Source organism: Protopterus annectens, chromosome 13.part0 (genome assembly GCF_019279795.1).
Source record: "Protopterus annectens isolate FY-2018-M chromosome 13.part0, PAN1.0, whole genome shotgun sequence".
NCBI lineage: Eukaryota > Metazoa > Chordata > Ceratodontiformes > Protopteridae > Protopterus > Protopterus annectens.
The window spans coordinates 1,277,887,540-1,277,908,281 of NC_056747.1; the positions used below are offsets into that span (position 1 = coordinate 1,277,887,540).

General features: G+C 43.0%; 1 protein-coding gene across 2 annotated transcripts in view; it reads left to right on the forward strand.

The window, feature by feature from the left end:
• PSMB3 (proteasome 20S subunit beta 3) overlaps window positions 1-20,742 on the forward strand; it is a 530,078-nt gene that overhangs the window by 25,903 nt on the left and 483,433 nt on the right. The window contains exons 1-2 of one of the 2 annotated variants that reach the window (XM_044055289.1): window positions 1,589-1,594; window positions 14,804-14,810. The exons of the other annotated variant lie outside the window; for it this stretch is intronic. Of the exons in view, the coding sequence (XP_043911224.1) occupies window positions 14,808-14,810 (3 nt within the window). The 5' untranslated portion in view covers window positions 1,589-1,594; window positions 14,804-14,807. Of the gene's footprint in view, window positions 1-1,588; window positions 1,595-14,803; window positions 14,811-20,742 lie in introns of those variants that run through there. 2 annotated transcript variants of the gene reach the window in all.

Sequence of the window (20,742 nt, forward strand, 5' to 3'; positions counted from 1 at the left end):
GTGCTTCTAAAGTGCCGTATTCTCTGCCCACTCCTCCCAAGAAGTCTGATAGGTTTTATAGGGTGCTTGAGGATTGTTCCTTGTCTTGCTGCTGACCCCTCTGTGGTGTCTGTAGCCTGCTTGAGGATTGTTCCTTGTCTTGCTGCTGACCCCTCTGTGGTGTCTGTAGCCTCTGATAAGCCATCTCAATTGCTTCCTTCGTCCAAGTTGCTGCCTTCTGACAAGGACAGTTGAACCATGGATAGGCTGGGTAAGAAGGTTTATACTTAGACTACCCTAGCTTTTAGGGGTATTAATTATCGGACCCATATCTCTAGGTATGTCTTGGCTGTTTTTACTCAGGCTTGTCCGATTATTTTTGATCTTCTAGACCCTTGAGAGTAAGTCTTCTGTGCTTTCCTTGCTTGGGACTTCCTCTCAGGTAGTTCATCATTCTGTCAAATGTAGTTACGGTGCAGCAGATGTCCCTTTTAGGGCTACTGCTTCTGGTTCAGTTCTGAGGAGATATTTCTGGCTTTGTCTTCAGCTTTTGCTCGATATTAAGGCTAAGTTTAAGGATGTTCCTCCTGGATAATACTCTTGTTTGGTGAAGCGGCTACTAGTTTATTTGTCTCTTCAGAACAAGGGGGAGGCTTGAGGCTTTAGAGGAGCTTAAGCATGTCTTTGTTTCTCCTATGACTAACTTATGACTAACTTTCAGCAAAACAAACCTTCTATGCCAGCCTTTGTTCGTAGGCAATCTCGCCCTCCTTCTTAAGCTAGGATAGTAAGTGGACCCTCCTGCTAAGGGCACTCAGGGCACTCAGATTGCAGGTATTCTTGAACCTTCCTTTCCTGATAAACCAGGTGCTGTTTCCCGCTCTCCTTCTTCTTTTATGGATATTCCCCAGCCTCCTTTGGAACAACTTCCTTTTTTCCCCAGTGGTTCTTCGAGACCACTTGTCTCAGGGTACTATTCAAGAGGTGCCAGTGTCCCAAAGGAGGAAAGGGTTTTATTCAAGAATGTTTCTAGTGCCCAGAAAAGAAGGTACTTGGAGACCTATTCTAGACCTCTACTATCTAAACACCTTTCTGAAGGTGTCTTCCTTTCAGATACTGTCCCTTTTTCCTCTCTTGCTCTGTCAGGCCTTTCTGGTGTCTCTGGACGTCAAGGATGCTTATCTGCATATTCCGACCATCCTCTTTTCAGGAGATTTTTGCGTTTCTCTGTTGCTTCCTGGCATTTTCAGTTCTGTGCTTTGCCTTTTGGCCTTTCTACTGCCCCAAGGGTATTTGCAAAATGCATTGCTCCTGTGATTGCCATTTGCAGGATTCAAGGGGTCCAAATCTTTCCTATTTGGACGACCTGCTGATTCAGGCATCTTCTCCAGAAGTCCTTTTGCAAAATCTTCATTTTACCATTTCTCCTCTTCAGAGCCTGGAGTTCACAATAAACTTCAAAAAGTCTTAACTCTCACTTCTTTCTTTCAAATTCTTCTTCCCTTGGCCCCCATTACAGCCAGGGAGTTTGAGAGCTCTGAGGTTCATGGCTTCCATCATTCTGATGCTCCATCTGGCCAAACTCTGCGAAGTTCCAATGGCTTCTGAAGTTGGTGTGGCTTCAGCATGCGCATCCTCTAGACTTTCCTGTTCCTCTTCTCCCATGTCTCAAGAAAGAACTTCTGTGGTGGAGTCAGCAGTTGTCTGAATCCAGGGCTGCCTTTTCAACCTCCTTTTCCCTCTCAGGATCTGTTCACAGACGCTTCAGATGTGGGATGGGGAGCAACGTTTGGCTCCCTGAGGGTTCAGGGAGTGTGGTCGCCTCGTCAGCAGAAGGAACACATCAACATCAAAGAGATGAGGGCTCATATGCTGGCTCTTCAGCCTTTCATCCTCTCTTCTCTCCAGGGCCTCTCGAGGTATTAACAGCCAATACCACAGTCATGTGATAAATCAACAGGGGTGTACGAGATCTTACTGTCTTTGCTGACTGGCACTTCTGGTATGGGATATGGCTATCCAATATCAAGTGACCCTTCAGATCAGAATGTTGTGGCAGAGAGTCTGAGCAGATTCTTCACTCAATCCCAAGAATGGATGCTTCATAGGGATGTGTTTCTGGACATTGTTCACCCATGGGGTACTCTAGATCTCTCTGCCTCCCCTCTGAAAAGACAACTTCCTCTGTTTTGTGCCAGTCCCAGCTTCTCTGATGTGGAAGGTGGACGCCCTTTCATTTTCTTGGAAGGGGATGTTTCTTTATGCATTTCCTCCCCTTCCTCTCATTCTGAGAGTCCAGTTCAAGATTCAACAGGATGCTCTCAAAATCTTGTTTGTGACTCCCTTTTGGCCGCGACAGCACTGGTTCCCTCTACCCCTGCATCTAGCCAAGGGCAGTCCTCACAAGTTACCTCACAGGGTGAATCTCCTCACACAAGATAAGGGGGGGGGGTCTCGTCCATCCCCATCTGTCCACACTTCAAATGTCACCTGTGGTTGATTAGGGTTTTGATCCCTTGTACACCTTTTTTTCTGAGAACATGCTGCAGGTCCTGCAGGAGGCCAGAAATTCTACTACTAGGAAGTCCTACTTGTCTAAATGGAAGAGGTTTTTTTATTTGGTGTCTTTCTCATGACCTGGACCCACTTTCTGTGGTTGTTCCTTTTGGTTCGCTCTAATTTTGTGCGAGTTGCTCAATGCTGGTTTGGCCTATTATTCTGTTTAGGCCCACTTATTGCCTCTTGCTGCTTGTCTGCCTTTAACTTCCCCATTAGCTTCTAGGTTTGAGGTTAAGCAATTTCTTAAAGGCATCCTTAATAATAGACCTTCCAGGAAGCCTGTTCCTCCTCCCTGGGATCTTAATTTCATTCTGGAAAAATAGACTGTGGCTCCTTTTTAGCCTGTTTCAGCTTCCTTGCAACATTGTTCTTGGAAGACGGTTCTTTTGTTAGCTCTTCCTTCCTTCTGTCAGACGTGTGTCTTGTCCACCTTTTTTGATATTTCATGAGGACAGGGTGTCCTTGCGTACTAATCCTGCTTTAATCCCCAAGGTGGTTGAGTTGTCACTTAATCAGTCTATTAATTTGCCTACTTTTTTCCCCTCTCCGCAGTCTGACAGTGAGAGGGTGCTGCATACCTTAGATGTGCATAGACTGCTCAGATTTTATTTGGATAAAGGTAAAAATATCAGAAAATGTGACCAGTTATTTGTTTCCTTTCATCCTAGGTCTGTAGGTTTGGCTGTTTCCAAGCAAACTATTTCCACTTGGATTTCAAAGGCTATTTCCTTTTTGTTGCACCTTTCATAGTGAGAGCCTTCCTTCTTCTGTAAAGGCTCGTTCCACTAGAGCTGTGGCTTCTTCTGCTGCTTTTTTCAAAGGCATAGACGCCAGTTCTATTCTTGAAGCTTGGGTTGGGAGGGGTGGCCTAATGTTTAAGGTGTTTGCCTTGTAAGCACAAGGTGTAGGGTTTGAGTCTCACAAGGGATAATTGGCTAGGCTTAAAATGGCTCGCAAGAGCAGTTAGTTTAGTACTAACCTATGAGTCTGGATTTCTGTGCATACCTTTACCAAACATTAATAGTTGAATGGTATCTCCAGGGCCAGAGCTGGATTTGCTGCTGCCATTCTTCATGGCTTTTGGAGGGCTCTGCTGCTTCCTCCTCCTGAGTTTCTTCTTGAGCTTTGGCACTCTTCCATTTGTAAGGAATACTGTAGCGGTGAATGGTGCTTTCCCATTTGTAAGGAATACTGTAGTGGTGAATGGTGCTCTCCCGTTTTGTAAGGAATACTGTAGCGGTGAATGTAAGGACATTGCACAGTTGTGCAAAATCTTACCATAGCGGTAGGTGTCCTTGCCTTCACCGGTGCGGTGTTCACTCCCTGCCTCCATCCCCTTGGTATTTTTTTTTTCCTTCCTGGATGTGCAGTTTCTCCTTGGTCTGCTGTTCCTACTGGGGCAATCGGTTCTGAGGATGGTACATCTGAACGTTATCTTTATCCCTATTCTATGCAGGGAGTGTGCAGATGTTCAGCGTACCTTAAAGCAACGGTAGACTTTGGTAAACTGGGCGGATGGTGGGCTTCACGGCAGGGAATCCCATTTGTAAGGAATACTGCAGTGGTGAAGGCAAGGACATCTATAGTTATGGTAATATTTTACACAACTGTACTATCATTTCCTTGATAATTCTTTCCATGGCATTGCATACGAGACTAGTGAGGCTTATGGGTCTGTAGCTGGTCCACCTTTGTGCAGAGGGACGACTGCTGCTGTTCTCCATTCATGAGGCACAAAGCCTGTTTGGAGGCTACAGTTAAGCAGCAGTTCCAAAGGGCCTGATAGGCCACGTTTCATGCTATTTAGAAGGCATCCAAGGATTTTGTTTGGGCCCATTGATGCATTGTTCTTGCCCTTAGAGAGAACATTAAAGACCTGTTCCCTAGTGATAGCAGTGGAGTTGTATTTCCAGAGAGAAGGTTGAGGGGCAGACAGGGGTAAAGTTGGAGCTGAATTTTATCAGCCAGGAGGTTTGCTGTATCTTCTGGCTCAGTATAGGTGGCTCCGTTTAAAATGAGTTCTGCACACAGTTGTGTATTGCCTTTGAGGTTGCGTACATGGCTAAAGAATGCTTTGTTGTTGTCCTTGGTGTGGGAGGCCAAAATTACCTCCAATCTGGCTTTGGTAGACTTTATTTGTGGTCTGAGTTTTTATTTTGACGAGTGCTTTTATCCTGCTGGGTGCTGCACCACCTCATTTTTGCCATGATTTTCTTCCTTCTGTTATACAGCCTATTGATTGTGATACCACTAGGGCGGCTTGTTTTTGAGTTATTTCTGTACTTCTCCCTAGTGGATACAGCTGTCTCTATGCAGCTATCAACATGCTTGTTTAGGGTTTCTGTGAACAGTTCTGCGTAGGCAGCAGTAGTCTCAGGGTTTATGCGAGCTTGAAATTTTATCACTTAATAATAGGAAGTTAGCCTTAGAGTAGTTCCTGAATATTCCAGGGTTAGCTGGGGTTCCAGGTTTCCTTTTTACTTTTAAAGAGTCCATTTTTGTGGTCTAACCTTACCAGAGAAGACATTACACTAGGGTTGTGTGGCACTCGCCCACACTTGAGGGCCAGATCCAGTATGTATGCACCTCTTGTTGGTGTATTGACAGTCTGGTCCAGGGAGTTTTTGTTTACAGAATCCAGGAATGTCTGTGCCTGTATGTTTGGTGTCGTATACAATTCCCAGTTAATAGTGGTGTAATAAGTCACCCATAAATATGGTATTGGATTGGATGGTGAATGTTGCCAGTAAGCTTAAATGCATGGTATGGGTTTCCTGGGTCATAGAGGGTGACGTTTTTTATAGCTGGCAAGGAAGTGTTTTAGGATTTTGCCTATGATAATTTTATCATGGAAATGCTCAAGTGAATTTGTATTCTCAAGTTTGACCAGCTTTGAGGTATATTTATTTATTGATGTAAATTGAGACACCACCACCTTTAGTTTGTGTGTAGTAGCTGGCCTAAATGTGTGGAAAGCGTTATAACCTTGCATTGTTGGCGTGATAGAGGAACTATTGTGCCTTTTATTGATTGCTTTTCCCCTGTCAGGGACATTTTGGCCTCCTGTGTATTTTCCCCTTGCGACCTCCAGTCCATCCCTTTGCTCCTGCACATCCAGTCTATCTGTATGTAAGTCCGTATTCTGTGGTACTTCTCCCCTTCTAAAACTACACCTTCATGTTCTCCTTCCTGCATTGTAGCTGGACATTGCATAGACCTCCAAAAAGTCTGAAGATTCCCTCTCCTCCAAGAGGACCAAGAAAATGTGTAAAACGCACTATGTAGAACTCATGATAGAGGCTGTTGCTGAGGACATGGGCAACAGATGATGAGGCCCCAACCCCACCACCACCTCTGGATGATCCTAAGTTTGGAGAATTCATACAGCTGATACAGAACAAATGTGAGTTTACCCACCAGAGGAGTGTTTGACTATTAGCACAGACTCTCAAACCTAGTGTAACTAGTATGGTTGTAGCCCTGTGGAGAGCTGTTAACTCAATGCCCAGTCGTCCATCCATCAGATAAGGAATTATAGACTGCAGTTTGATTTTTTGGAAGGAGGTATTTTGCATTCCCTGCCCTTCCTTTTATGAACCCTCATTCATTTCATGTATGTGCTGTATTTCCGGGGGGGGGGGGGCATGGCAGATAAATTGGTATGCTTCAGAGGAGTTGCTTCACAGCTTCTTGAAAGACCAGCTCAAGTTCCAGGCATCTACATAGTGTAGTATAAGTAACCTTTTATAGGGCATGTGACTTACCGTGCCACAGGAGGTGCTCCTAGGGAAGTAGGGTCCAGCTTTGCTGTCCAGTGACACTCAGGGCACACGTTGACTATAGACCATCTATTTAAAGGACCCTTTCTGTTCATGACCGAGCATAGCTTTCACTGTGGTGAAACGCCTTTTAGCCCGTAGTGGAGCACTCTTGGCTCAAAGTTAAGCTACCCACTGTTTTTATTTTTAATTCTGGTGGCTGCCAAAAAAAATGGTTACTAGAAAATAAAAAATCAAAGTCTAAACCAGCCGTACTAGATGTAGTGAATATGGTAACAGAAAGAAAACAACTGAAAGTGGAATCTTTAGAAAAGTGTTGGGAGCAAATTACATAGAAAAAATGGAAATTGTAGGAAAAATAGATGCAGAGTAATGTTTTGGAGGAATGAGGTGCAGGGGAAGGCAGGAATTGAGTGAGCTACGTAATGCTGGATTGGCAGTGACTGTACAGACGGTTATCAGTGATTGATATATAATTGTAACTGAAAATGACAAAATTGTTCGTTTTCATTTATATAAATGTATGATTGTCATAAGAGATAATCTGATCTCAAGAATAAAACCAGATTTTTAAAGGCCTAGCCAAAAAGGACCGACTGATTGTACAGCTACTTGTCTTGAAAGGATGTCTTAATGTCTCTTGCTTATTTGACAAGAGTTTGAAACAACACTCGTGGTATGTGCACATACATGCATTTATGTTGAAAGATACTAGACTGCCCTGTATTTAGAAATGCAGATATGCTGTGGTACAGTGGTGATGCCATTTTGTGTTTGAACCTTTGCATCAGAAAAGGACTCCCTAACAAGTTAGGCAACTGATCGCTCACCCAGAGACCAACCTCCTTGCTCTCCTTTCTGAACTTGTATAGCCTGCAAGTCTATCTGTTAGTATTTTGTAACCATGGGAACACATTGGCAGGTATCTTGAAAGAGATGGACAGCAGTAGTGAACTACAATCTTTAAAGGGAGGAAAATACTTTGTCAGTCTTAATCAGCTTACAGTCGTTTTGCTTTGATTTGGTTTACTGTGTCAAACTGAGTTTGATTTGGTGGTACATTTTTCTGATTGTATGGTGCAGGCTTTGGCCTGCTGTGTTTTTGTTATGCTGTGGAAATCAATTTTCACTATTGATGTATTAATTGTGCATTATTGAGTAGAAATAATGCTGTGAATTATTACGATGGAAACATTAGTCAGTTATATTGGTTTGTGTTTGGATAATTTGACCATTTACAAGAATAGTGAAAATTTGGTTTGGCTTTTTATAGTGATTATTTTACTGACCACTCCAAATAGGAAACCACGAATGGGACACTCACAGTAAGGCAATTACATGTTCTAATCGTTTTTCCTTTTATCTTCACCAGGTGTAGTCTGGTTCATAGGTTGGGTTTTTCTTTTATTTTCACCAGGTGTAGTCTGGTTCATAGGTTGGTACTAGGCTATAAGCCCTAGGGCCTATACAAGCCTAGCCATAACAATTCCCTGGCTATTTCTTCCCACACTATTTACTTCCCTGGACCCCTGTCTAGCAGGGCGACTGACGTGATCCCCGGGGTGAATTTCCTTTCTCCCATCCAATCGCAAGGTTCCTTTTAAAGAGGGCCAAAGAGGCTGTCTGCTTGACATGTATAGGCAATCTATTCCAGAGTCTGGGGAGTCTCTGGATCAGGAACCTATCCCTCCAGCATATTTTGTTTATTGTGATGACAAGGTTTAGATCCCTGGAGCGTGTGGCTCTGAGGGATTGGGATTTCTTTAAGTGTAGCATGTCCAACAGCTCTGGGTTTGACATGGCCTTGTATGTTAAGCCGAGATTGCCTCTGAGTAGACTATATGCAACAGAGTATAGCTGGAGGTTTTTAAGGCGGTCAGCGTAGGGCATCTGCTTTAGGCCTGTGATTCTTTTAGTGAAGTGTTTCTGCGGCCTTTCCAGTTGTTGCAGATGTCTTGAGAGGTACATACCAAATGGGGAGTTGTATTCTATTATGGGTCTAATGAGGGATGAGTACAGTGGGACAATGACCTCCTTTTTTCTGGATGAAAAGCCCTTAGTGATGAGGTGTGCCACATAGAAGGATTTCCTGACTGTTGTGGCGATGTGGTTATTGAAGGTGAGACCACTGTCCACCTGTGTCCCTAAGTCTCTTATCGCACTTTCGGTGTTTAGTGTACTGCCACCTATATGGGAATTCACGGGTACATGTTTTTTCCCAAAGGGGATAACTATACATTTCTTGGCATTGAGCTTGAGCCCATGGCTCTGGCACCAAGCATCTGTTTCTGTAAGGCCCTTTTGTAGAGTATCCACATAATTTGGGGATTCAATAATGGCTCCTAGTTTGCAGTCATCTGCGAACTTTGTTAGCCAGAGTCCCTTAGTGTTGGCCTGTACTTCAGAGAAGTAAATGCCAAACAAGAGCGGTCCCAGGACTGAACCCTGAGGTACTCCACTTGTCACTTGTCTGGAGCTGGATTTGGAGTCTGCTACTTTTACAGTGTGGGTTCTATCAGTAAGCCAGTTGGCAACCCATTGGGTGACGTAGGGATTAATGCCCAGCTTAGTAAGTTCATCTATGATTCCAGAGTGGGGGATGGTGTCAAAGGCCTTGGCGAGGTCTAGAAAGGTTGTGTGGACCACCTTACCCTTGTCCATTGCTCTGGAGACTGATTTGAAGAAGTCAGTCAGGTTCAGGAGACAAGATCGGCCCTTCACGAACCCAAACTGGGTGGGGTCCAGTGTTTGAAGGTTGCCAATGTCTTTGTTTATAAGTTCCATGATAATACGCTCCATAGCCTTGCAGATAAGGCTCGTCAGACTGATGGGATGATAGTTTCCGGGATCCAAGGTGGATCCCCCCTTGTGGAGTGGGATAACTGTAGCTGTGCGCCACTCAGTGGGCACGAAACCTGAGGTGAGGCTGTGATTAAACATGACACTTAGGTGAGGTGCCAGTTCATATTGTAGTTCATGTAGTACACAGCCCGGGATGTCATCTGGTCCCATGGATGCTGTATTCATAGCTTTGGAGAGTGCGTTTTTTACCTTTGTGGCCGTTATTACTGGAATTTGGCAATCTTCTGGTATTGAGATGGGCTGTTTAGGGGGTGGGGGGGTGAATTTGGCACTGAATCGATCAGCCAGGAATTTGGCAATATCCTTGGGATCAGTATATTTAATGCCTTCTGTTTTAGCTCAGAGCAGATCTGAGCATTGCCATTTAGATTCTTGACATAGTTTTGGAGGATTTTGAGGAATCTCAGTTTCTTACTAAGGCTGGTAAGGGAGTGTTTTGCATCCTGGGATTTTCCTCTTTTTTTTGTTAAGTTTGTTTATGGCAGGGGACCACCAGATTGGCTTCCTTTTTTTGGAGGAGAGCATCTTGGTTCTATTTTGGGATTGCACGATCCATGCATGAGGGGATGTGCTCATACAGTGCCTTACAGTAGGATTCGGCAGTCGAACTTTCAGTTCCTGTCTGAATGGGTGTCATGAAGTTTGTACCACTTCTGACTTGAGTAGCATGAAGTTGGCTTTGGAGAAGTTTTTTATGGAGGTTTCCTTACTGGGGTGGGGGTGGGATGTGGATGCTAAGGGTGATTTAGTTTATGGTCAGAACTGACTAACGAGGGGGTGACCATGGGTGACCATAGGTGTGGAGCATCGATTTCCCATGTTGGTAATGACCAGGTGTAGGATATTGGAGCCCCTGGTGGGACTATGGATTAGTTGATCCAGGGCATTGGAATTTATGAATTCCAAGAACCGTTTGGCAAAGGTGTTGGTACACGAGTAGTTTTCCCAGTTAATGGCAGGATAGTTAAAATCACCCAGTATTAGGGTGTTTGGTTCTATCTTAATATTTCCAGTATGTTTAGAAAGGTGTAGTGAGAATCTTGGGGCATGGTGGGGTATCTCGAGCTGTCTGAATACCTTGAGCTTTGTAGTAGGCTGACTCAGAGCCGACGATTGGCGCCGAACCCATCTGTAAGAATGAAGGCAAGATGAACAACTCACATGGAACGTTATGGTGAGTACATAACTACTTTTTCTGATCCACAAGTGCCAAGAGTATGTCTAGGAGCTGTTGCAGTATCCCCAAGGCAGACTTCTGTGAAGTCCAACTTGGCTGCAGTCTGTATCTGGAAGGTCCCCTTGATAAGTATAGTGAGGGCTGTACCTTGGTATCCACTAGTGTAGAAAGGCCATGCATCTCCCCAGTCCCTGTCTTTTGGCCATATAAACTCATCAAAGCCTGTACTACATCCAGATCCACCTTATCTCTTTTTAGGATTTCTTGATCAGCAAAGTTTAGATGGGTCAGCCTTTGTGTGCATCTCTTCCTCCTTTACCACCGAGCACCTTTTTGGTACACCTGATTTTTGGCATATTTGAAACAAGCAGAAGTAGATGGGGAAAGAGTCTACTTTTGCCTTCCTTATGCATACACCGTTAATGCACATAGTTACTATGTATTGCATAAGTACAGGAGAAGCTCCTTATCTGCATACGATGGTCACATTTTTCACATATTCTTCATTTACATCTCATGGCTTCATTTGCGTTTTACTTTCTCAGAATTGTTCAGACAGCTGCCCCAAGTGCATCTGGTATCTCTGAATTGTGCTGTACCTGTGCTTGGATGCAGCTGGAGCAGCTTTCCTCTCTGCCTAAGCATTACTGCTTTGAATACCCCCCCCTAGTTGTGCAACAATAAAGAGAAGAATGTAAGCGTAGAGGGAGAAAGCAAATAAGCGAGTAGGTGAAGGAGGGGGATGCATTAAGTAGAAGCATGTCCTAGATTTAACAACTTATTAGGTGTTACACTAATGTGGTTATGACTTTAAGATAGTTCTGTAGTGTTTGTATAAATATTTTAGGTTTGTTTCTGCCCTGATTGTCTGATGGGATTGAATTTTAGGCTTTTGCAATGCAAACAGCGTAAAGGGAGTCAACACAATGGTGGTTTAGATTTGAGAATACGTATTTGATTTTGGTTTTGAGATCTGATACTTCTGGATGGGTCATATTTTTAATGATGCTTGTAATCACCAGATTTTGGTTTGGTTAGAATATTGTGTGATCTTGAGTTACAGACTAATATAGTATTAAGGTTTGTTAGTACTCGTACCATTGCAGTTGAAGTGCTGAACTTTGGTACATGGTGCGGGGAGGGATAGTTACAAATTTAGCTATGTTTTTTATTTGCAACATTGTGGCCAGTGTGCTGATCAAATGTAATTTGATTACTTGGTTTGGTTTGCCTTTTCAAGAGTAGTGTTTTTAGTGGATGTAATAATTTCTGGGATACTTGTTTTGTTTGCTCTTAAAGTGAAGATCGTAATAGGTTCATAGGTAGGTACTAGGCTATTGGCCCTAGGGCCTATATAAGCCTAGTCAAACGGTACCCTGACTTTTGCCACCCAAGAAAATTATTTTCCTGTGCCCCTAAGAAAATTATTTTCCTGTGCCCCTGTCAAGCAGAGCTACAGAAGTGATCCCCGGGGTGAATTTCCTATCTCCCATCCAATCATCAAGATTTTTCTTAGAGTGCTAATGAGGAGCTTTGTTTGATATAGATAGGTAGTTTGTTCCAGAGTATGGGAAGTGTCTGAGATAGGAATCTATCCCTCCAGCATGTTCTGTTTATTGTGGTGACAAGGTTTTGGTCCCTAGAGCGTGTAGCTCGGAGGGATTGGGATTTCTTTACGTGGAGCATGTCCAATAGCTCTGGGTTTGACATAGCTTTGTATGTTGGGCAGAGATCGCCTCTGAGTAGGTGATATGAGAGAGAGTAAAGCTGGAGTTTTTTGATACGGTCTGCGTAGGGCATCTGTTTGAGGCCGGTAATCCTCTTTGTGAGGTATTTCTGTGACCTTTCCAGTTGTTGTAGATGTCTTGACGTACATACCAAAAGGTGCGTTGGGGGGAATAATGACCTCTTCTTCCTTTTTTTTTTTTTTTTCTGGATGAGAAACCTTTTACGATGTGTGCCATGTAGAAGGATTTTCTGACTGTTGTGGCAATGTGATTATCAAAGGAGAGACTACTGTCCACCTGTGTCTCAAGGTCTCTCATCCCACTTTCGGTGTTAAGTAGACTACCACCTATGTGGTAGTTCATGGGTACAGAGTTTTTACCAAAAGGGATGACAATGCACTTTTTGGCATTGAGCTTGAGGCCATGGCTTTGACACCAGGCATCTGTCTCAGTGAGGCCCTTTTGTAGGATGTCCACATCGTTAGGAGATGGCTCCTAGTTTGCAGTCCTCTGCAAACTTTGTTAGCCAAAGACCTTCTGTGTTAGCCTGTACATCAGAGAAGTAGATACCAAACAGGAGAGGACCTAGGACTGAACCCTGTGGTACTCCACTTGTCACTGGTCTGAAGTTGGATTTAGAGTCTGCTACTTTCACAGTGTGGGTTTGGTCACTGAGCCAGTTGGCAACCCATCTTGTGACATGGGGATTTATACCTAGTTTAGTGAGTTTGTCTATAATTCCAGAGTGGGGGATGGTGTCGAAAGCCTTGGCGAGATCTAGATAGGCTGTGTGTACCACCTTACACCCTGGCAACCCATCTTGTGACATAGGGATTTATACCTAGTTTAGTGAGTTTGTCTATAATTCCAGAGTGGGGGATGGTGTTGAAAGCCTTGGCGAGATCTAGATAGGCTGTGTGTACCACCTTACCCCCTCATCTACAGCTTTGGTGACCGCTTCAAAGAAGTATATCAGGTTTAGGAGACATGATCTGCCTTTTACAAACCCGAACTGGGTAGGGTCCAGAGTTTGGAGATTACCAATGTCGTTGTTTATAAGTTCCATGATGATACGCTCCATAGCCTTGCAGACGAGGCTTGTCAGGCTAATGGGGCGGTAGTTCCCGAGGTCCGTGGTGGCTCCCCCTTTGTGGAGTGGGATAACTGTTGCTGTGCGCCATTCCGTGGGCACAAAGCCTGAGGTGTTGCTATGATTGAACATGGTACTTAGGTGGGGTGCCAGTTTGTTCTGTAATTCATGTAGAACGCAGCCTGGGATGTTGTCAGGTCCCATGGATGCTGTGTTCTTGGCTTTGGAGAGAGTTTTTTTTACCTGTGCAGCTGTGATTACAGGTACTTTGCATTCTTCTGGTATAGAGATGGGCCCTTTTAGGGGATGAGAGAGGGGTAAAGTTAGCACTGAACCTATCTGCCAGGATGTTGGCAATATCAGTTGGTTCTGTATATTTAGTGCCGTTTAACTCAGAGCAGATCTGAGTGTTGCCATTGAGTTTCTTGACATAGCTATAGAATGCTTTGTAGTTTGTCTGTAGAATCAGTGGCGATTTTGTTTTCGTAACTAGCTTTGGAGGATTTTATGAGGGAGCTCAGCCTCTTACTGAGGCTAACCACGGAGTTCCTCCAATCATGGGATTTTACTTTTTTTTTCTTTCTTCTGTTGTAGAGTTTGTTTATAGCAGGAGACCACCAGATTGGCTTCCTTTTTTTGGAGGATAGCATCTTGGTTCTGTTAGGGATTGCACGATCCATGCACTCGTGTAAGTGCTTATAAAATGCAATTGTATAGGATTCAGCAGTCGTATCTCTATTGTCCATCAGCATGGGTGTCGTGAAGTTTGCCACTTCTGTCTTAAGAAGCGTGAAGTTGGCTTTGGAGAAATGTTTTACGGTGGTTTCCCTAATGGGGGGGTGGGGCTGGGATGTGGATGTCTAGGGTGATTTGCTTGTGGTCGGATCTGACCAACGAGGAATTGACCTCCTGGTGTAGAACACCGGTTGCCCATGTTGGTAATTACCAGGTCTAGGATATTGCTGCCCCTGGTGGGGGTGTGGATAAGTTGATCCAAGGAATTGGAATTTGTGAATTCCAGATAACGTTGAGCACAAGAGTTGGTACAGGAGTAGTTTTCCCAGTTAATGGTGGGGTAGTTGAAATCGTCCATTATTAGGGTGTTAGGTTGTGTATTTTCCAATGTATCAAGAAATGAGGAGTGGGAATCCTTGGTCATGGTGGGGGATCTGTAGCAAGCTACATTTTGCGTTGCGGTCTTGCCCAGAGTTAGTTGCACTTGGATAATCTCGGATGCATTATGCTGAGCAACTAGCCTGGAGGTGTGGATATCCTTAATGAATATGGACATGCCTCCGCCTTTAGTGCTTCGGTCCAAGTTAGGTGGCCGAAAAGTGTAGTATGAATTATAGCCTGGTAATGCAGGAGTGCTCTCTGGAGCCTTGAACCAGGTCTCTGTCACTGCACAGATGTCAGTATTCTCCATTTTAAGGAGTGCCTCGAGTGAGTGCATTTTGAGGTTTAGACTTCTAGCATTGAGTAGCATTACCCTCAGATTTTGCTTGCTTGTACCTGCGGTGGTGAATTTGCCATTTGAATATTGCCTAAAAGGCACTATATAGGGGTGGCAAGAGCCTTAGCCAGTATCCGGAATCCCAAGGGCGACAGGTGCAGGCCATCTCTGGCAAAGCATCATGGCTTGTCGATCATGTCATCCCAGGCAGACAGATGCTGGATCCCCTTAGAATGACACCAGAAGCATAGCCAATTGTTGAATCTTGAATCTTTTGCATTCAGTGTACATTTTGATTTATTGAGCCAGTCCTGTAGTTTGAATTGCATTTGTTTGGTTCTGAATTTGGGTGATATTTTTGGCAGACCATATCAAGTTTTAGTCCTCTGCATATTGAGTTAAGTTCCTTTGTTTCACCATTTTGGGCATGTCACTTGAGAATTTTAATACATTGAATAGTAGAGAGCTGTGGATAGGTCTTTGTGGAATCCATATGCGAGTTGAAATTGGGGTTTAATTAAGCAATAACCCACAACTGGGTGTGTGGGTAATGCTGGATTTACCCACTGTTGGTGTGGTTTGGTGACGAGGGTAAAGCCAGAGTGACCAAACCAAGACAACCGTGGGTAAATCCGACATTACCCACACCCAGAAGTGGGTTATTGCTATTATGCAATGACATTATTTAAGAAAAAAAATAATTAATTTTCTTAAATAATGGCATTGTATAATGCCTCCGTGCTGCCCTTCCGTAGTTGTCTGGTATTCTGCCATAGTTCTGATGTACTGCGTATGCTTACACAGTACATCAGAGCTGTGTGTGGAAGTAATGGAGAAAGCAAGATCTCACTTTTTAAAAGGTGTCTCGCTATGTTAAAGGAGTTTAACATAGCGAGATAGCTTAAAAAAAGCAACGGAGATGTTCCTTTCTCCGTTGCTTTTTTTAAAGCTGTCTCATTCTGTTAAATGGGTTTAACATGGTGAGACAGCTTTAAAAAAAAAAGCAGCGGAGAAAAGAAGATCGCCGTTTTTTTTTTTTTTTTGAATGGAAGAGCTTCGTTAAAGCAAGACTTGTACTAATGGAAAAAGTCCGGGCGACTGGACCTTTTTCCATTAGTATAAGTCTGATTTACAACGGACACACTGACTAATCAGCGTGCACATTTTGGAATATTAATGGGTGGTCATTGTATAATATGAGTTTTTTCGTTTAACTGTTTGGCATTTGCTTTCAGTGTAGCTGTGGAACCATGTCAGTGTGGTTGTTGACATCATTATGTGAGACAGTGTTGAGTGCCTCTGGATGCAAAAAGATCGAAACAGTGATTGCATTCTGGTGCAAGTTTGAGTTCGCATTGGCTAGGAAGGTTAGGAGGGCTGTGTTAGTACTTGCAGCCTGGGCAAAACAGTGCTGCGTAGGAGATTGTAGAGTATACTTTGTTAGGTGACATAAGCTGTTGTATATGCTGTTTTCTACAATTTTAGATAGTGGTGGTAGTACTGCAGTCTGGCACCCCTTTATGGTAAAGGGATAGTTTTCAAGAATATTGGACGTACTGTTCTGTAATGAGTCTTTTTATTGATATTGACGCAGGAAATGCTATGGAATTTGCTGTAATTCAGAGGTAATTAGGAGGATGGAGGGTTATCTGGGCCAGGGCAGTTATTTTTAATGCCTTGGGTGGTTTATTGTTTTTTGTTTTTTGTATGTGGGAACAGATTGCATGGTGAAGTGGCCATGTTTTGTGTGTGTGTGTGTGTGTGTGTGTGTGTGTGTGTGTGTGTGTGTGTGTGTGTGTGTCAATTGAGCTGCTAGACTGAGTTGTCAGATTGTGTTTGGTGTTTATTCTCATTGACAGTTTATGCAAAATGTATAGATTGGAATCGCAGGACTGATATTATGGCTTGTTTGTTTTGGGCAAGGTTGAAATGTATTTTCTTGGGGTAGGGATTGGTTCATAGGTTGGTACTAGGCTATCGGCCCTAAGGCCTATGCAAGCCTAGCCATAACGATTCCCTGGAAATTTTTTCCCACAATATTTACTTCTCTGGGCCCCTGTCTAGCAGGGTGATTGACATGATCCCCTGTCTAGCAGGGTGATTGACATGATCCCCGGGGTGAATTTCCTATCTCCCATCCAATCATCAAGGTTCCTTTTGAAGAGGGCCAATGAGATTCTCTGCTTGACATGTATGGGCAGTCTATTCCAGAGTATGGGGAGTCTCTGGGTCAGGAACCTATCCCTCCAGCATGTTTTGTTCAATGTGATAAGGTTTAGATCCCTGGAGCGTGTGGCTCTGAGGGATTGGGATTTCTTTAAGTGGAACATGTCCAACAGCTCAGGGTTTGACATGGCCTTGTATGTTAAGCAGAGATCGCCTCCGAGTAGACTATATGCCACAGAGTATAGCTGGAGTTTTTTTAGATGGTCAGTATATGCCACAGAGTATAGCTGGAGTTTTTTTAGATGGTCAGCATATGGCATCTGCTTTAGGCCTGTGATTCTTTTAGTGAGGTATTTCTGTGGCCTTTCCAGCTGTTGCAGATGTCTTGTGAGGTACATACCAAATGGAGCATTATACTCTATAATGGGTCTAATGAGGGATGTGTACAGTGGGACAATGACCTCCTTTTTTCTGGATGAAAAGCCCTTAGTGATGAGGTGTGCCACGTAGAAGGATTTCCTGACTGTTGTGGTGATGTGGTTATCGAAAGTGGGACCACTGTCCACTTGTGTCCCTAAGTCTCATCACACTTTCGACGTTTAGTGTCCTGCCACCTATGTGGTAGTTCATGGGTACATGTTTTTTTCCAAAGGGGATGACTATACATTTCTTGGCATTAAGCTTGAGCCCATGGCTCTGGCACCAGGCATCTGTTTTTGTAAGGCCCTTTTGTAGAATATCCACATAATTTGGGGTTTCAATAATGGCTCCCAGTTTGCAGTCATCTGCAGAATGCCAGAGTCCCTTAATGTTGGCCTGTACTTCAGAAAAGTAGATGCCAAACAAGAGTGGTCCCAGTGTTTTTTTTAACTTGTTTTTGAGGTTACTAGTCAAATTCCAGAACTGCTTAGGTTATAGTATTTATTTCCTTTCTATCTGGACTCATTTAATTTTATTTTTAGGTAATCTAAAAGGAAGATGTAGCTAGTTTTTTTCCCCAATATTTCCATGCTCTGTCTAGTCTCATACTTTTCTGGGGTTAGCCCAGGTATGTGGGTGTAGATATTTCTTTTTTATTGTTGGCACCATAGCATATAAGATGCTTGAAAACTTTGGTTTGTTAAAGTATTGCTTCTATTGGAATGCATTTAGGTTTCCAATTGCAGTGGTTGTGTTATTGTCGAAATGTTTTTGGATCCAGCCGAGTTTATAGTATTGCTTTTCTGTGTTTTGCCTCGTTTCTATTTTAAGTGAGGTGGTGGTAACTTATTGAGTTAGGGAGGGAGGATATCAGCTTTGTGGATGCAAGTCTTGCTGGGTGTTGGTATCCAAACTAAATGCTTTCAGTTAGTACTAGTAGGTTTTGATATGAACTAAGCCAAAGAAATTGATAGATGGTGTACCTGTACTTGAATTTTGGGGAGCTTTTATTTTTAGCGCACTTAATGGTCGTATTCATGATCCTGTTTTGCTTAAGCTATAAGACATCGTTCTGCATGTTTGTATTTATTACTGATGGTGCTTGGGGTGGAGATGTAGATGGTGATTCACTTGGTTTAATTTCTCTTAAGTCTTTTGGGTTTCTAGTACCATGATGGGAATGGAACCCATTCCTAAGTCAAAGTATGATTAAAGTTCATGAAATCAGTATTTTTCAAGTTTTGATGTTGGTCAAAAGTGTTCTTTACAGCACCCGCTGGGTGCCTAGAACAGACTCCCGCTGTAATTCATATGGAAGTACATGTATAGGTAGCATATCTAAATATGACTGTAAATTCTTTATGAGGCCCATTGTTCCTACTACTGTTGAAACTGTCTGGGTATCCTCCTTTCACATTTTTGCCCCCATTTGTCTGCAAATCCTGATATTTATGACTTTGCACTGTGTGCGTCTAAGACGATCAATGGTTGTAGTAATTTCGGTGATCAGTGCTACTTTTGTCTTTTCATGGACTACTATATCTGGTTTTCTCACATCAGTTTTTTTGAACTGTTGGGGTGATCCCATGTGATATAAACTTCATTTAGTGCTTTGTGGCTCATGTTTCCATTGCTTCTCAGCTGCTTCAGTAATGTTTGCACAATCTCCAGTAGAACAGTCTTGCCACATTGTTATGGCAGAAGGCCTGTATATTGAAAGGCATACGTGTTACACCTAGCAACATGACATGCAACTGTTTCCAGCTGTGTTTTATGGAACTTGCATTTGTCTGTTTCTTCCACGTCTTCAATGGACTTTGTAAACAAATGTGTACATAGTCCACTCTCTTGAACCGCCAATAATAATCTTTCGTCTTTTGGTTAACAATTCACCTCTCCCTTAACCGTTCCTGTGTCTGATTCTGATTGAACTGAAGTTGTTACAGGAGATTTCTGTATTTGCAGTCATATTTATGCCTTTTCCACATTTCTTGCCTTCTCATCTGATCTTTCTCCTTGTATTCTGTCGTTTTTTGGCACATTCGGTTGCTGCGTGACTTTTGCCTACTTCTGGTATGTAGTGTCTGATGTGCTTTTTTATTTTAAGCTGGCTAGAAGTAGTTCTGTGTTGTACTGGGGATTTTTTATACAGTAATCCCCATATTACTGATGGGTGGCTGTGGTGGTGCAGTGGTTAGCGTTGCTGTCTCACAGCAAGAGGTTCTCCTGTTCAATTCTTGGCTGGGGTAACTTCTGTGCGGAGTCTGCATGTCCTTCTGCGGTCGTGTGAATTTCCTCCCACATCCCAAAGACATGCTGCAGGTGGATTGGACACTCCCTAAATTGTGTGTGAGTTTGTGTGTGTGTGTGTGTGTGTGTGTGTGTCTGTATGTATACCTTCTGTGGAAGTGTGGAAGGTTTGGTACCAGGCTAGCAACTCAACACTGTAAAACTCCGCTGCTAGTCATTCTGTGGACAGTTGTTCCTTTTGTGGTGACCCCTAAAAGGAGAAAAAGAAGTATCTCCATATTACTGATAAATAATATAATAATCCTGCTAACACTTTTTTTGCTTTGTCTGTCTTTGTGATCATAGTTAGTTTTTTTAATCCAAGGTTTGGTAGTAGCTAATATGTTAGATTGGACTAACTGCATACTAAGTGCAGATAACAGATTTTATGATATTCTAATTAAAATTTTAGTTATCCTGGTGGGTTATTACTTTGTTTTTAGGTAGGTAGGTCAAGGGTTTGGGTGTGTATCACCACGGAAACAGGAGCTCTGTAAGGAAATATCCTTTGTAAGTGTGTGTAGCAGTTTCATTTTTTATTTTGGCTTCTTTCCTGAGAAAGGTTTGTTATGAGAGAGACACTTAAAAGTAATGAAAGTGTATGGGTGTGATGGATTCTTGTTTGTGTGGTTGTGGTGGGAAAGCTTTGTTGTGGAAGTTGTATTTTGTGTGATCAAGACTTTGTCTTGTTTTTCTGAAGTACTGGGTTTTGATAATTGGTGCGGGTAGAAAGGATTGTGGGTGTGATTATTAGGAGAGTGCTGTTTGTGTTAATGTCATGATTTATGCTTGGGACAAATTAAAATAGGATGCCTTCTAGCTTTTGTGAGCTACAGGAATTGTGGGTCTGTTTTCTGTTGAGTAGTGGGAAGTTGAGGTAGACATGAGTGTGGAGTTAATCAGTAAATGTTCACAAACTGTCATAGCCAGTTGGTGTGCCACATATACATCCAACCCTGGGTCTTGGAACGAGATGTGTTGCAACAGCAGAAAATTTAAAAAAAAAATCCGTGTTAAAACCTACCTCCTATTGTCACTGTTTTTGTTGTGTTTAGTAAGACTATAACAGTTTTATCATTGTCTTCAGCAAGTATTGTGACTACTCTGTTTATGTAGGGAGCAGGTTGTGTCAACTGGTTTGTAGGCCACATAAATCTTTGGCTTGATATAGGCTGGTAGACTTCACCTTGAAGTGTACCACTGTTGTATGTAGGCTCTCATTGCCATGGGATGACAGATGA